We start from the raw sequence: 14,232 nt of genomic DNA on the forward strand, positions 1-14,232 counted from the left end.
CGTTTTGATATATTTTATTTACAGTAGGAAATTTGTAAAATGTCTTCATGGAACATGATCTTTACTTAATATCCTAGTGATTTTTATCATAAAAGAAATATGTATAATTTTGACCTATACAATGTATTGTTGGCTTTTGCTACAAATATACCTGTGACTGCTTTTGTGCTTTTGAACTGCATCTTATCAGGTTCTGACCATGCAATGACTGACATGACGGTTAAATAAAAATCTTTGCGTGCTTCACATCTCATCAGATCTCTTCCACAAGTCTTTGCTCTGTGAGAGAGACACTCAGTTGTAATGTGGATGAATTTTGAGGGACTTCTATTGTGTGTCTGTCAGGGTCATATGCAGTGAGGAATGTGTTTCTGTGTGTGCAGGTGAAGTGGATGCTGCTATACTAGCGAAGTGTAACCCGTGCATGTTGAAGCCCTGTCTGAACCACGGCAGCTGCGAGACCGATCAGATGGATGGCTACAGGTGTCGCTGTTCAGAGGGTTTTAAGGTGAGCACACAAAACACATGAGCGATGTGAATGCTGACAGACGGACGTGAAACGTTTACACATTTCCTTTCACGCACAGGGCAAGAACTGTGAGACGCCACTCAACTCTTGTGTCAGTGAGCCCTGTAAGAACGGAGGAACATGCCACATGTCTGAAGAAGAGGATGAGGGCTTTAGGTCTGTTAATGCGTGAAGTTGTTTAAATCATACATTAAGGTGTTATATGTTGTGTTAAATTCAGTATATTTTCATTTTAAAAACCATTGTGTCTGTTCATTCATTGATCAATCAGTTCAATTCATTGAGTGAATTGTTCTGAAAATAATATCACAATGAAAAAAAAATCTAATTAACATAAGCTGCAATCCTGAAGTGACACATATTTCTTATTTTTATCTTTTGCTTTTGGGGTGAAATATGACTTGGACTTCTTCATGAAATTCATTCCCACAGTGATTTGAAAGTTCGAGCCCCATTTAAAATGATGCATTTGTGTTTTCTCAGCTGTTCGTGTGCTGCAGGCTTTGAAGGTCCCACATGTGACATTGACATAGACGAGTGTAAAGACAATGACTGTCAAAACGGAGCAACCTGCAAAGACGGGATCAACAATTACACCTGTTTATGTGCCCCTTTTTACACAGGTATATGTTACTACTTACTGAACACATTATGCTTTTTCTTAATAAAAACTTTATTTTGATAGTCCACTTTAGGCATTCTACTACCTACAACTTTGCAACTACATATCAGCTGATATAGTTAGGGTTAGAGAAAGTTGACATGTAGTCGCAAAGTTAATCAGTAGTCAGAATGTTTGACCATCAAAATAAAGCAGATATTAAGCAGACAGGCTACTAATACTCTAATGACTGCTGGCTGACATGTAGTTGTACTTGTAGTTACTTGTAGTTAGTAGAAGGTCTAAAGTGGACAGTTTACAGTATGTGTACTTACAATCCACTTAACTAAGAAATACTAAGAAATAATATTACTGGGTAATATAAGGTAACTGCATGGGGTAAGGGTTTAGGGATTGTTTCAGGTTTATTACCTAGTTATTCACTATAAGCAGTACATAGTATGGTTACACTTTATTTTAAGGTGTCCTTGTTACAGTGTAATTATACATGTAAGTACTGAGTAATATTTATAAACTACATGTACTTACTATATGGTAAGGGTTAGGATTAGTGTTTGGCTCAGTGTTACTTGCATGTTTTATTGTTGTTATAATAGTTAGTAGATGTAGCATGTGTAACAAGGACAATTTAAAATAGTGTCACCAAATTTAGTTTTCTTTCAAAATCTTGTTAGCACATTGTTATTACACCAGACTTACAGATTGCACTGTTTGCGTGTGTAGGGGAGATGTGTGAGGATATGGAGGACATGTGTGCTTCTACTCGCAGTCCCTGCAAACACCAGTCCACCTGCTTCATCACAGTCACTGGCCCAAAGTAACCACATCTCCTTTGACCTAGCAGCCTTGTTATTACCCAAATGATCAAAATAATGGTTGTGTACATGTGTGTTGATCTAGGTGTATATGCGCACCTGGTTATGTGGGTGACGACTGCAGTGTGAACTATGATGACTGTAAAGACCACAGGTGTCAGAATGGGGCACAGTGTGTGGACGGTGTTAACGGATACTCCTGTGTTTGTCCCAAGAGCTACAGGTCAGTTCTGTACAACAATGTATTTACATTTTAACACCATTTTGCTAACCAGTGACCAAATTCTTAGCAACCTTAATCTCACTCTGCCACATGGTGTACTTTGGAGATTCTTGTGATGGAGGTATAAAGTACTCGTTATCCAGGTGTAGATACTGTGGAGTGTGGCATTCAGAGAGATTCCCCTGCTACCTCTTATTATTGTCAGTCATCAAACCCATGGGACACAGACAACACTTCAGCAGACTTTAATTCTGGAGGGACTCGATAAGTGAAGATGTTGAGGATTTGTTACATGTGCTGACGTGGAGCTGTATGGTGCAGAGCACTTGCCATGTTACTCCTGCATCTCTGTAGGATGAATGGCTTTTGTTGTAGTATTCCCATTCATAAGTCATTGTGGATAAAAGTTGTCTCAGAAAGTTGACCTTTTGCTCAAACACTCAACTCTTACTTTTTTTTTACTCACCAGTTTTACATTTCTAGAATTTACAGATGAAGGTAATTTTTGGGAACTAATTGGGCAGTCTGTGATCGTCATTATCCCAGGTGGAATTTTCTCATCTAGATTCCTGAGGTAATCTTACCTGAAATGTAAACTATCAGTGGGCTATATTCATTACATACAGTTGTGATAAGAAAAAAGTAAGAATTTTGGTTATACAATTTGATTTAATCTTCAACTTATTCACAACAAATGACTTCAAAACTGTTGATGTGTCTATGATATGGAAAACACTAAATAAGAAACAAGGTGTTGTGACTTATAGGTGCATCTCAATAAATTAGAATGTCGTGGAAAAGTTCATTTATTTCAGTAATTCAACTCAAATTGTGAAACTCGTGTATTAAATTAATTCAGTGCACACAGACTGAAGTAGTTTAAGTCTTTGGTTCTTTTAATTGTGATGATTTTGGCTCACATTTAACAAAAACCCACCAATTCACCATCTTAACAAATTAGAATACTTCATAAGACCAATAAAAAAAAAAAAAAAAAAAAAAAAAACATTTTTAGTGAATGGTTGGCCTTCTGGAAAGTAAGTTAATTTACAGTACATGTATTCAAAACTTGGTAGTGGCTCCTTTTGCTTTAATTACTGCCTCAATTCGGCGTGGCATGGAGGTGATCGGTTTGTGGCACTGCTGAGGTGGTATGGAAGCCCAGGTTTCTTTGACAGTGGGCTTCAGCTCATCTGCATTTTTTGGTCTCTTGTTTCTCATTTTCCTCTTGACAATATCCCATAGATTCTCTCTGGGGTTCAGATCTGGTGAGTTTGCTGCCCAGTCAAGCACACCAGCACCATGGTCATTTAACCAACCAGTGTGGGCAGGTGCCAAATCCTGCTGGAAAATGAAATCAGCATCTTCAAAAAGCTGGTCAGCAGAAGGAAGCATGAAGTGCTCCAAAATTTCTTGGTAAACGGGTGCATTGACTTTGGTTTTCAAAAAACACAATGGACCAACACCAGCAGATGACATTGCACCCCAAATCATCACAGACTGTGGAAGCTTAACACTGGACTTCAAGCAACTTGGGCTATGAGCTTCTCCATCCTACCTCCACACTCTGGGAAAGGACATTGGTTTCCAAATGAACTACAAAACTTGCTCTCATCTGAAAAGAGGACTTTGGACAACTGGGCAACAGTCCAGTTCTTCTTCTCCTTAGCCCAGGTAAGATGCCTCTGATGTTGTCTGTGGTTCAGGAGTGACTTAAAAAGAGGAATACGACAACTGTAGCCAAATTCCTTGACATGTCTGTGTGTGGTGGCTCTTGATGCCTTGACCCCAGCCTCAGTCCATTCCTTGTGACGTTCACTCAAATTCTTGAATCGATTTTGCTTGACAATCCTCATAAGGCTGCGGTTCTCTTGGGTGGTTGTGTATCTTTTTCTTCCACACTTTTTCCTTCCACTCAACTTTCTGTTAACATGCTTGGATCTCTATGTGAACACCCAGCTTCTTTGGCAATGAATGTTTGTGGCTTACCCTCCTTGTGAAGAGTGTCAGTGATTGTCTTATGGACAACTGTCAGATTAGCAGTCTTCCCCATGATTGTGTAGCCTAGTGAACCAAACTGAGAGACCATTTTGAAGGCTCAGGAAACCTTTGTTTTGAGTTGATTAGCTGATTGGTATATCACCATATTCTAATTTGTTTAGAGTGAATTGGTGGGTTTTTGTTAAATGTGAGCCAAAATCATCACAATTAAAAGAACCAAAGACTTAAACTACTTCAGTCTGTGTGCACTGAATTTAATACACAAGTTTCACAATTTGAGTTGAATTACTGAAATAATAGAATTTTTCCACAACATTCTAATTTATTGAGATGCACCTGTAAAGATCCGATCAGATTTTATGAGAGTTCATGCAGAAATCCAGTTAAATCCAAAGGATTCACTTGCTTGTTCCTTCAAATATATTTAAGTCAAGTCAAGTCAAGTCAAGTCACCTTTATTTATATAGTGCTTTTAACAATACAGATTGTGTCAAAGCAGCTTTACAGTATCAAAATAGGAAAATAGTGCATCAATTCAAAAGGTCAATAGTAAACACTCAGTTTTCAGTTAAAGGCAGTTCATCACTGAATTCAGTGACGTCTTCATCCAGCTCAGTTCAGTTAAAATAGTGTCTGTGCAATCAAGTTGATGATATCGCTGGAAATTAAGTGTTCCCAACTAAGCAACACAGCGGCAAGGAACCAAAACTCCACTGGTGACAGAATGGAGGAAAAAAACTTGGGAGAAACCAGGCTCAGTCGGGGGTTAGTTCTCCTCTGGCCAGACAAACCAGCAGGTTGTTTCATGCTGCAGCAAAGTTAGATTGTGCAGATGGCTCATCTGGTTCCGAGGTCTTGTCCTGACGGCCATCTAGGAGACAAGGTCTCTGGGGCTCATCTAGTTGTCCTGGTCTCCGCTGAAATTCCACCATCTGGGCTGGATACATACTGGATCCGGGTGACTGCAGTGACCATCTGATCTGGATACAAATCTAGATTTAAATGGACAGAGTGTGTCTGCCTCCCAAACAATGTTCGGTAGATTATGCCAGAGTTTGGGCCCTAAGTAGGAAAAAGATCCGCCGTCCACAGTTTATTTTGATATTCTAGGTATTATCAAATTGCCAGATTTTTGAGAGCGCAGCAGACGGGGAGGACTATAAGACGATTAAGAGCTTGCTCAAGTACTGAGGTGCTAAACCATTCAGGTTTTTATTAGTAATTAGCAGGATTTTAAAATCTATACGATGTTTAATAGGGAGCCAGTGCAGTGTTGACAGAACTGGGCTAATATAGTCATACTGGTAGGGCTGCGCAATTAATCGCATTTGATTGTCATGCGCATCTCGTCAGTAAAGCTGGTCCTGTGATTAGTAGTAAATCACCATCACTTGCTTTCAGATTGAGTGGCTTTCACTACACAGAGCCATAGTTCACTGACAATTAGACAAAATCGCCCTCATAATCGCAGATGAATCGCACCTTGCGGAGGGGTCTTGCATCAGCCTGAAGGGGTTTATTCTGTGAGAACAACCAGCTGGATGTACATTATCCCGCTTATTACACGGCTAAGACGAAAATGTTTTAAAACCTTACCAGTTTGTTAGTTCTCTTATAATCCATTACAGCGTACAAAACAATCATAGCAAAATGGCAGCAGCTGCGTTTGTATGAAATGAGAGGGACTCCGCGATACCAGGATGACATAATTAAACAATTGTACACCATTTTGAATCAAGTTTTAATATTTTATTAGCTAAACAAACGCAAAGCTTCCACCAAGAAAAAAATAGTTCAAGCAAGAGTACAGCACCAACTGCTGTTACCCGGATAAGCCTGTGTTATTAGCTTTTACAGGTTGTTATCCAGGGATAACATACCTCGGAATGTTGCGACTGACCAATCAGGATCAAGTATTCCACAGAGCCGTGGAATAAGCAGTTTTAAAAACTACCAATTAATTACTTAATGTCCAAGACCAGGGTAGATGAATTACTTTGAAAGCATTTCAAGTCAGTTTAGAATTAAGCTTGCAAAAGTATGTTTAGATTCTCGTTCCTGAAACTAGAGAGAAGTCTGGTAATATTTACATTTATTGTCCAAACAAATGTTGCCAGACAGAGTTTGCAGAGTTTAAAATAAATCAAAAATCAGGCCCCACTTGTATCACCACCTTACTGTGGTGGAGGGGTTTGGGTGACAGCGCACCAGAGAGCTGTGTTGTCCAGAGCTCTAGCACTAGCTCTAGACAAATTGGTCCCTGGTGATATGCCAGAAACAGAGTGTTCCATCACAATGGAAGTTAGGCTGCCAGACAAAACCAGGAAACCCAAACACATTATGAGGGTGAAATGGGAATGTTTGGTGAAGATTCTTGTCCAGAAGACCTTTCCATCTTCAGATGTGCTATTCCTTTTTCCTGAAGGAGGCTCGAGACATGAGTTAAGAATGCTCACCACACACCAGCTACAGGTGGAGAGGAGAGAGAGTAATAGAGCCAATCCAGTGGTTGGGATTATTAGCAGGCCATGATTGACAAAGGCCAGGGGGGCAATTTGGCCAGGACACCGGGGTTACACTCCTACTCTTTTACGAGAAGTGCCATGGGATTCAGGACACAGAGAGTCAGGACTCGGTTTAACATTGCGGTGCTTTTTGACAGTATAGTGTCCCCGTCACTATACTGGGGTTTTAGGACCCACACAGACTACAGGGTGAGTACCCCCTGCTGGCCTCACTAATACTTCTTTCAGCAGCAACCTAGTTTTCCCAGGAGGTGTCCCATCCATGTACTGACCAGGCTCAACCCTGCTTAGCTCTTTAACGTGGAGTCTGAGTGGACAGATTGGTAGACACAGGAGGTGATGAAGGTGCCCTGAAAAGATAATGATGAAGTGATCTGAAGAAGAAGGTCTGTCAGGAGTGTTTAACCTTGTGGGGTGATACTGCTGATTGGTCTGAGCCAGAGACTGCGGCCACAGTAGATATGGAAGCAAAAATTTGGGTGTCAGAAGAGCTCAGAGATGCCATTGCAAAGTACTTTTGATCAGCCTCAAAGAGGTTGTGGCAAAGCATCAAATGGCTAAGGCAGGGGAGGCATGGTCTGCTCCAGGCAATTGTTTATCAGGACCAGGAACTGCCGAGATATTGTCTGGAGGTGGAAGGAACATTTTGAGGAACTTTTGAACCTGAAGTAGATGCCTTAAAAATAAGTCATTGTCAATTCACCTGGCCGACCCCTGGATGTTGTTGGGCTTTCATGGCTAGTATGTCTATTCAACACTGTATGGGGATTAGGATCAAGAGATCAAACTTCTCAGCCTACCATGGAAAAGCCTATGCCAGTGCTGGATAGACCTCAGCAAGAAGAGAAACTCTTCTAGAGGGGGCATAAGATTTTGCTTATTTATTTATTTATTTATTTATTTTTTGCAAAGTGTTTTGTGAACCTGAAGAAGGTCTAGGACTCCATTACCCAAGGTTTTTGTGGGGGGTACTATGGGTGTATGGGGTACTGGAGCCACTTAGGCATGACATCTGGTCCCTATACAACTGGTGCAGGTTTGTCTGCATTCTCATCATTAAGTAAATCTTGTTGCTGTCACCAATATTGCAGTCATTACTTTATACCGGGCTGTAGTGATGAAGAGTAAGCTGAACATGTGGGCAATGCAGCTTTTTTACATAGAACTTTAGGTAGTTGCCATACTACAAGATAGCGGGTTCAAGCAGCTGAAATATATATATATATATATATATATATATATATATATATATATATATATATATATATATATATATATATATATATATTGGCCCTGGTTTGTTTTACAGTGAGTGTGTATTTGCTGTTTTCAGTGCAAATAAATATTAGGTTAGATTATTTGGTCATGGCACTGTGGGTCTTTTTTGTGCCTGCTTTGAGTGTATAGGTGGTCTACAACGTCTCACCTCTAAAAACTGATGGTGTTTTTTATGTTTGTTGTCATCTTTAAGACTATTTGTCTGTCATTATATAAAACAATGATTCAGACCTTGAAGTGGAAAGATCTACACAATTGCAGTGTGTGCCTCTTTTCATGCAGTCTGTCTTATAGATGCTCACTCCAGCAGAAGAACATGCATGACAGAGAAAATCAATTACTATCAAAAATGACCTGAAACATTTTGTCTACAGTGGACAGCTTTGTGAAGTCCCATCTACTCCACGCTCTCTCTGTGACCTGGCCAATTGTCAAAACAATGCCCCCTGTGTGGAGCGGGGGGGCCATGCACTGTGTCAATGCCTGGAAGGGTTTGGTGGACCACGCTGTGAAAAGTTGGTCAGTGTCAACTTTGTGGACCGAGACTCCTATCTGCTACTAAGTGACCCGAAGAACTGGCCTCAGGCTAACATCACACTACAGGTATTCAACAAAGTCCAAACTCTGGATGAAATTCAACAGTGTTATTGTATATCGTCTTTCATATGGCTTGAAGCATACAGAAATGCTATATTTAGTAGGAGCGCTATATAACAGGTAACCATTGTAGCGATAAGATCCATTTCTTGGCATTGGCAAATTAGGTGGTCACTGCGGTCAAATGTGTTCTGTTCATCTACAGATGATAGATCTATTTTGGTTCTGTTCTCAGGTGTCCACCGCAGAAGACAATGGCATTCTTCTGTATAATGGGGACAACGATCACATTGCTGTGGAGCTTCATGAAGGTCATGTTAAAGTCAGCTATGACCCTGGCAGCCAACCAAGTCATGCAATCTACAGGTGATCTGGAGTTTAAGATGGTTTTTTTTTTCAGATTTAATGTTGGCATGTAGGGACATTAATTATCAAGATGACAGATCACTACATTTCAGCTGACTATAAATGAAACATTTATGAAGCTTCAATACAATTTAAATTTCACTTTAGATATCTTTCATGTTTGCTTTACACAGTACTGAGACAATCAATGATGGTCAGTTCCACACTGTAGAACTGGTGACCTTTGACCAGATGGTGAACCTTTCCATAGATGGTGGTATCCCAACAACCATGGACAGCTTTGGGAAAGTGCAGCCCTTGAGGGGAGAAGCTCCACTATATGTGGGAGGTAGGAGTGCACCATGAATATCTGCCTCCATCACAGTTACTATAATTGTACTGTACAAAACTATCAATCACCTCTGTGTACCCACCTAGACATGGCACATGTACTCCACTCTATTGATCTTGAACTTTGATAGAATCACCAAACCAACTGTGGGAAATGCTCTAAAAAAATCCCTGCCACTAACACACAGAGGGACAACTCTCTGTCCTGATCATGATGGAATATCAAGCACTCTTGCATGACTCCTCAAACAATGAGATTTGAATATATACATACAGTAACAGTATACTAAGGTTTTTCAAATCCAGTCCTAGAGGAGCCACTGTCCTACATAGTTTAGCTCCAGCCCTTATTAAATCCACCTACCTACCTGTAATTGTCCAGTAATCCTGAAGACCTTGTTCACAAGTGTTTGATCAGAGTTGCAGATTAACTCTGTATGACAGTTGACCTCGAGGAGCAGGATTCATTGAACTCTGCCATATATAATATTAATGGTAACTGAATTTACGTGGCATCAGTGTTCTGCTACATGTGTACCAGTTTTTTTCCCAACTCATAAGCTTGTACATCACCTTCTCACTGAATCAGGCATGCCGGTCAGCGTCCACCCCACAGCTCCCCGCATCTGGCAGATCCAAAACAGCTCCAGTTTTCACGGCTGTATTCAGAACCTTTACATCAATAATGAGCTACAAGACTTTACCAAAACCCAGATGAAACCTGGTGTGGTGCCCGGATGTGAGCCCTGCCGAAAGATATACTGCCTCCATGGCATTTGCCAACCCAACACCGCCATAGGCCCCGTATGTCACTGCCAGCCTGGATGGAGTGGGCAACACTGTGACCAGCCTTCGGCGAACCCCTGCCTAGGCAGCAAGTCAGTCAAATTCTAGAAGTGAAATATGCAGAGCGGACCGAGGCGCAACAAGTAATGCTCTAATTCCTTCATTCGTTTTACACAGGTGTGTCCATGGGAGATGTATTCCAATGGACACGCAGTCGTACCGCTGTGAATGCCAGGAGGGTTTTCATGGAGCCCTGTGCAACCAGCAGGAAGAGCTCTTCAATCCATGCAGAAAGCTTCAGTGCAAACATGGTCACTGTCAGATATCTGACACAGGAGATGCCTACTGTCATTGTGAGGTGGGCTACAGTGGAGAGTTATGTGACAAGGGTAAGAAAACATAAGCACAACCCTTCAGGCATATGCTTATTGTCAAGCATTCTGTTTCTGATGAGATAAAGCATAGCTAGCTGCGGTACTACTCCGGTGTTGTTCGCTTATTTTAGACTGAAAAAAAATAAATAAATCCCTACTTCATCAGAATGGTACCAAACTTATCGAAACACTGCTAAATACAATTTATTTTTTTACATTTTATAGAGAAAATAGTCCAAAATTCAGATATGAATATTAATTAGTAACATGAAATACACTCAAAATGTAGATTATTAAAGAAAAAAAATATTATTGACAGAAAATACAGTATCATCATTTCACAAAAATAAAATTATTACACGATTATGGCCTCCGGTCAGTTTTGACTGCGAACAACAAGTGTGACTCCTAAATGAACAATACCAGATTAAATTAAATTAGACTTTTCTCTGCTATTTGGTTAGTAATTGTCCATTGTCAATTTGACTTTCATGTCGTTTATTCTGTTTTAGAGTCTGAGTGCCACGGGGAGCCAGTGCGGGACTTCTACCAGGTGCAGCGCGGTTATGCCTTCTGTCAGACCACACGCATGGTGTCATGGGTGGAGTGCAGCGGTACCTGCGACACCGGCTCCTGCTGCGCCAGTCAAAGGATGAAGCGCAGGAAATACACTTTTGAGTGCAGCGATGGCACATCCTTCAGCGAGGAGGTTGAAAAGACCATCAAGTGTGGCTGTGTGGGATGCATGTAGAACACAACCACTAGCATCACCACCTCATCACAGTCTGACAGAACCGCAGAAAGAGCCATCACAAACAGTCAACAGAAGTAGATATCATCTATCATTGGGTATACAGAGACATACCCCCCCACCACCACCACCCCAACCCTTAATATTTCCACCACAGCCTGAAAATTCAACCCCTTTTTGTCCTTTGGTAAGGTCTCAGAAAGGTAAAATAACACCAACTCTGCTGAGAGGAAGGCGAGCGAGGTGGCCCCTGGCTTGTTTCAGCCCAAAAGCAGGAGAGTAGTCACATATTAGAAGAAAATGATGGTCTCTCTGCAGTGCAGGACATGTATTTGAGCACATAAGACTCCAAAATGGTGACGAAAGGAACATCCACATTTCCACCATGCCTGAATAAAACCACATGTATGATATATCTGTGTGGAAGAATACATCCTCGGAGACATGCTGGTAAGATAAAACGTGTGAAAAACAAGATGTGCATGGAACGACATGCTCTCTTGCCAGATATTTCCAGTCATTTTGAGTTATGGGTGGCACACAGGACACTTCCATGTGTCCTTGACCCAGTTCCACTGCAAATATGACATCCTTAATAAACGACGTGGGGGCCAAAAATACCCAGCAGCGTTCCATGTGAATGTGTGAAGAGCTCTGCAATGCTTCTGGTGCCATAACATAGAGTTACGTTGTTGGAGGGAAGCTTCTTTACTATATCTTGACTTTCGATAGATCGAGCAAATGAAAGTCCAATAAAAGGATCCATTCGATCAATTCCATACAGTGTTTGTCATTCCATTACCTCAGAGAACTCTACAGAATGTAAGGGAGAGCTGAAGTCAAGCGCTAGATAGATCCCATCACACAGTTTTCTAAGATGCATGCTCATTGTCACGTGATGTCTGGATTGTGGTTAATATTAGTACTGCTGAGCAGAAAATAGAACATCGCTTATCGAAACACTGCTAAATATGCAACACCACTGCAGTTTTTATATTGGTCAGTGTTGAAACTGTTTGAGGGGTACAATATGACTATGGGTTATGACCACAACACTGTACACACCTCTTCGAAGTGGCAATTCTCCCAGTAATAGTAATGATTTCCCAGATACCACCATGTTCTCTTTTTGATTCATACAGTATTACCTCTGCAAGCTACTGCGTTCATGAAGGTTTGCAAATTGCCATGAACATTGTCCTAGGATTAAAACAAGTGCAGTTTGGATTATTTCATTTAATTTCGGTGTTTTTTTTTTTTTTTGCGTCGATTTCCTTTTCCTAACTCCCTAGACCTTCACTTTATACAGAAATGCTTAACAGATTCTAATATATATTTGTATTTCATTTTGGTATAGTATTTTTATATGTTAAGAAAATTTGTGTTTTGGGGATTTTACTATCAAACAGCAGTGAGAAATTCGGTGACTTTTGGTGTTTTGTTCGGTCATTGCTTATGCAGGCTATAGTGGTTTGAAACTGGCCAAAGCATAGATAATTATTAGGCTATTAGGAGCCAGTGTTGATTGTTTTGGAAGGTTTTTTTTGTTTGTTTGTTTGTTTTTTTTGTAAATGTCTTCCATGTGAATACCGCATTTAATTCATTTAAAATATCTTTGTGATTGATTTTGTAATTATTTATTTGAAGACCTTTCCAGATAGAAAGCTTACATTTCATTTATGAGTATGCTGATTTTGAGTTGTGAATAAAGCCGAGAGGAAAAAGAGGTCATTGAGATGAGGAATTTAATAAGGGTAGCTACCATCCAGTCCTCATATTAAAGAGCAAGTCAGTAGCCCCGACTGCTACTAGCGGTTTGTGATTAAGCAAAGACCAAAAGAAACGACTTGCTTATGATGAGAACTAGCAGTAATTTAATCCCCATACATCCATTTTACCACATGGTTGGGTTCTCCACAATGTTTTGACTTTTGTGGATACTTATTGCTCTTATTGTACACTGAGGTACTGGGAATGAAAGTCAATGTCATCGCTTCAGTGCAGACAAATCATTGGAAAGGGTTGCAGACTTTTAATGTAGATTGCATGAGTCTGAACTAACCTTGTGCCAGTCAACCATCACGTCATGAACTCAAGAACCTTTATTGTGAAAGATACTGTCGCTGTTGCATATAGAACATTTAAGAGCTCTTGCTGTTTATTCTTCTGATGTTACGTTAATAGTTACATTGACTAACTGCAGTTACTCCGAATGTAAGTAGCGCCACCAAAATGTTTACTGAACTTCCTCCTTTTTCATTCATTAAAATGTGTGATTATATGAGTGTCTATGTCTGCTTTATGAAAAATGTTTAACTCCTTAACTGTCACCGTCCCACCTGTGGGACGCTTGGTGCACTTTTTTTTGTTGTTGTTGTCCTTTTTCTCTATCAAAAATTTTATATCATTTGAAAGCTTAGAAGCCCAGGATTCATCCTGTGATTCATCCATTTTGAAATCGGACATTGCGTTACCATGGAAATGGTACTTTAAAAAATAAATAAATAAAACCCCTAAATAAAACCTCACACGAACCAAATTTTTTTTCATATCAACTTCAAATTTGGAACATAACTTATTTAGACATAAGGCTTTCATAAAATATAGCTCATTTTATGGGTGGTGGTGGGGGGGGGGGGGGGGGGTTATGTGGGTGGATGATGGAGGGGGTTAAAGGGTTAAGTATCAAAATATTTGGTTCATAGGACATATGATCCAACAAACAAATCTGGTTGTCACTGAAAAAGCAAAAACGACAACAAAAACACTTAAATTGTGAATTATTAATGATTCACGCCACGTAAATATATTTCCTGTTGTACACATATTCAAAATGCTGGCTTCTACATGCATTTTCTGAATAAAATTACACAGTTAAGGCGTACTTTTTTTAAAAAAGCCCTAACATTTGAAAATGCATCAACAACTGCCAAAATGCATAAAACTCAAACCAAGTTAATTCACTTTTTCATATTTCCTACTTGCACAACTCAAACCATATAAACGGGGTATGGTCTTCAGTCCTGGTGATGGTT

General features: G+C 40.1%; 1 protein-coding gene across 1 annotated transcript in view; it reads left to right on the plus strand.

The window, feature by feature from the left end:
• Nucleotides 1-13,478, plus strand: part of LOC109101276 (slit homolog 1 protein-like) — a 66,269-nt gene extending 52,791 nt beyond the window's left edge. Inside the window, exons 27-37 of the mRNA XM_042736289.1 lie at nt 384-508; nt 588-685; nt 1,013-1,152; nt 1,875-1,968; nt 2,052-2,189; nt 8,368-8,596; nt 8,826-8,956; nt 9,130-9,284; nt 9,876-10,164; nt 10,250-10,461; nt 10,959-13,478. Of these exons, the coding sequence (XP_042592223.1) occupies nt 384-508; nt 588-685; nt 1,013-1,152; nt 1,875-1,968; nt 2,052-2,189; nt 8,368-8,596; nt 8,826-8,956; nt 9,130-9,284; nt 9,876-10,164; nt 10,250-10,461; nt 10,959-11,197 (1,850 nt within the window). The 3' untranslated portion in view covers nt 11,198-13,478. The remainder of the gene's footprint in view (nt 1-383; nt 509-587; nt 686-1,012; nt 1,153-1,874; nt 1,969-2,051; nt 2,190-8,367; nt 8,597-8,825; nt 8,957-9,129; nt 9,285-9,875; nt 10,165-10,249; nt 10,462-10,958) is intronic.
• Nucleotides 13,479-14,232: the final 754 nt, after the last annotated feature.

This window comes from Cyprinus carpio, chromosome B13, assembly GCF_018340385.1.
Source record: "Cyprinus carpio isolate SPL01 chromosome B13, ASM1834038v1, whole genome shotgun sequence".
Taxonomy (NCBI): Eukaryota; Metazoa; Chordata; class Actinopteri; order Cypriniformes; family Cyprinidae; genus Cyprinus; species Cyprinus carpio.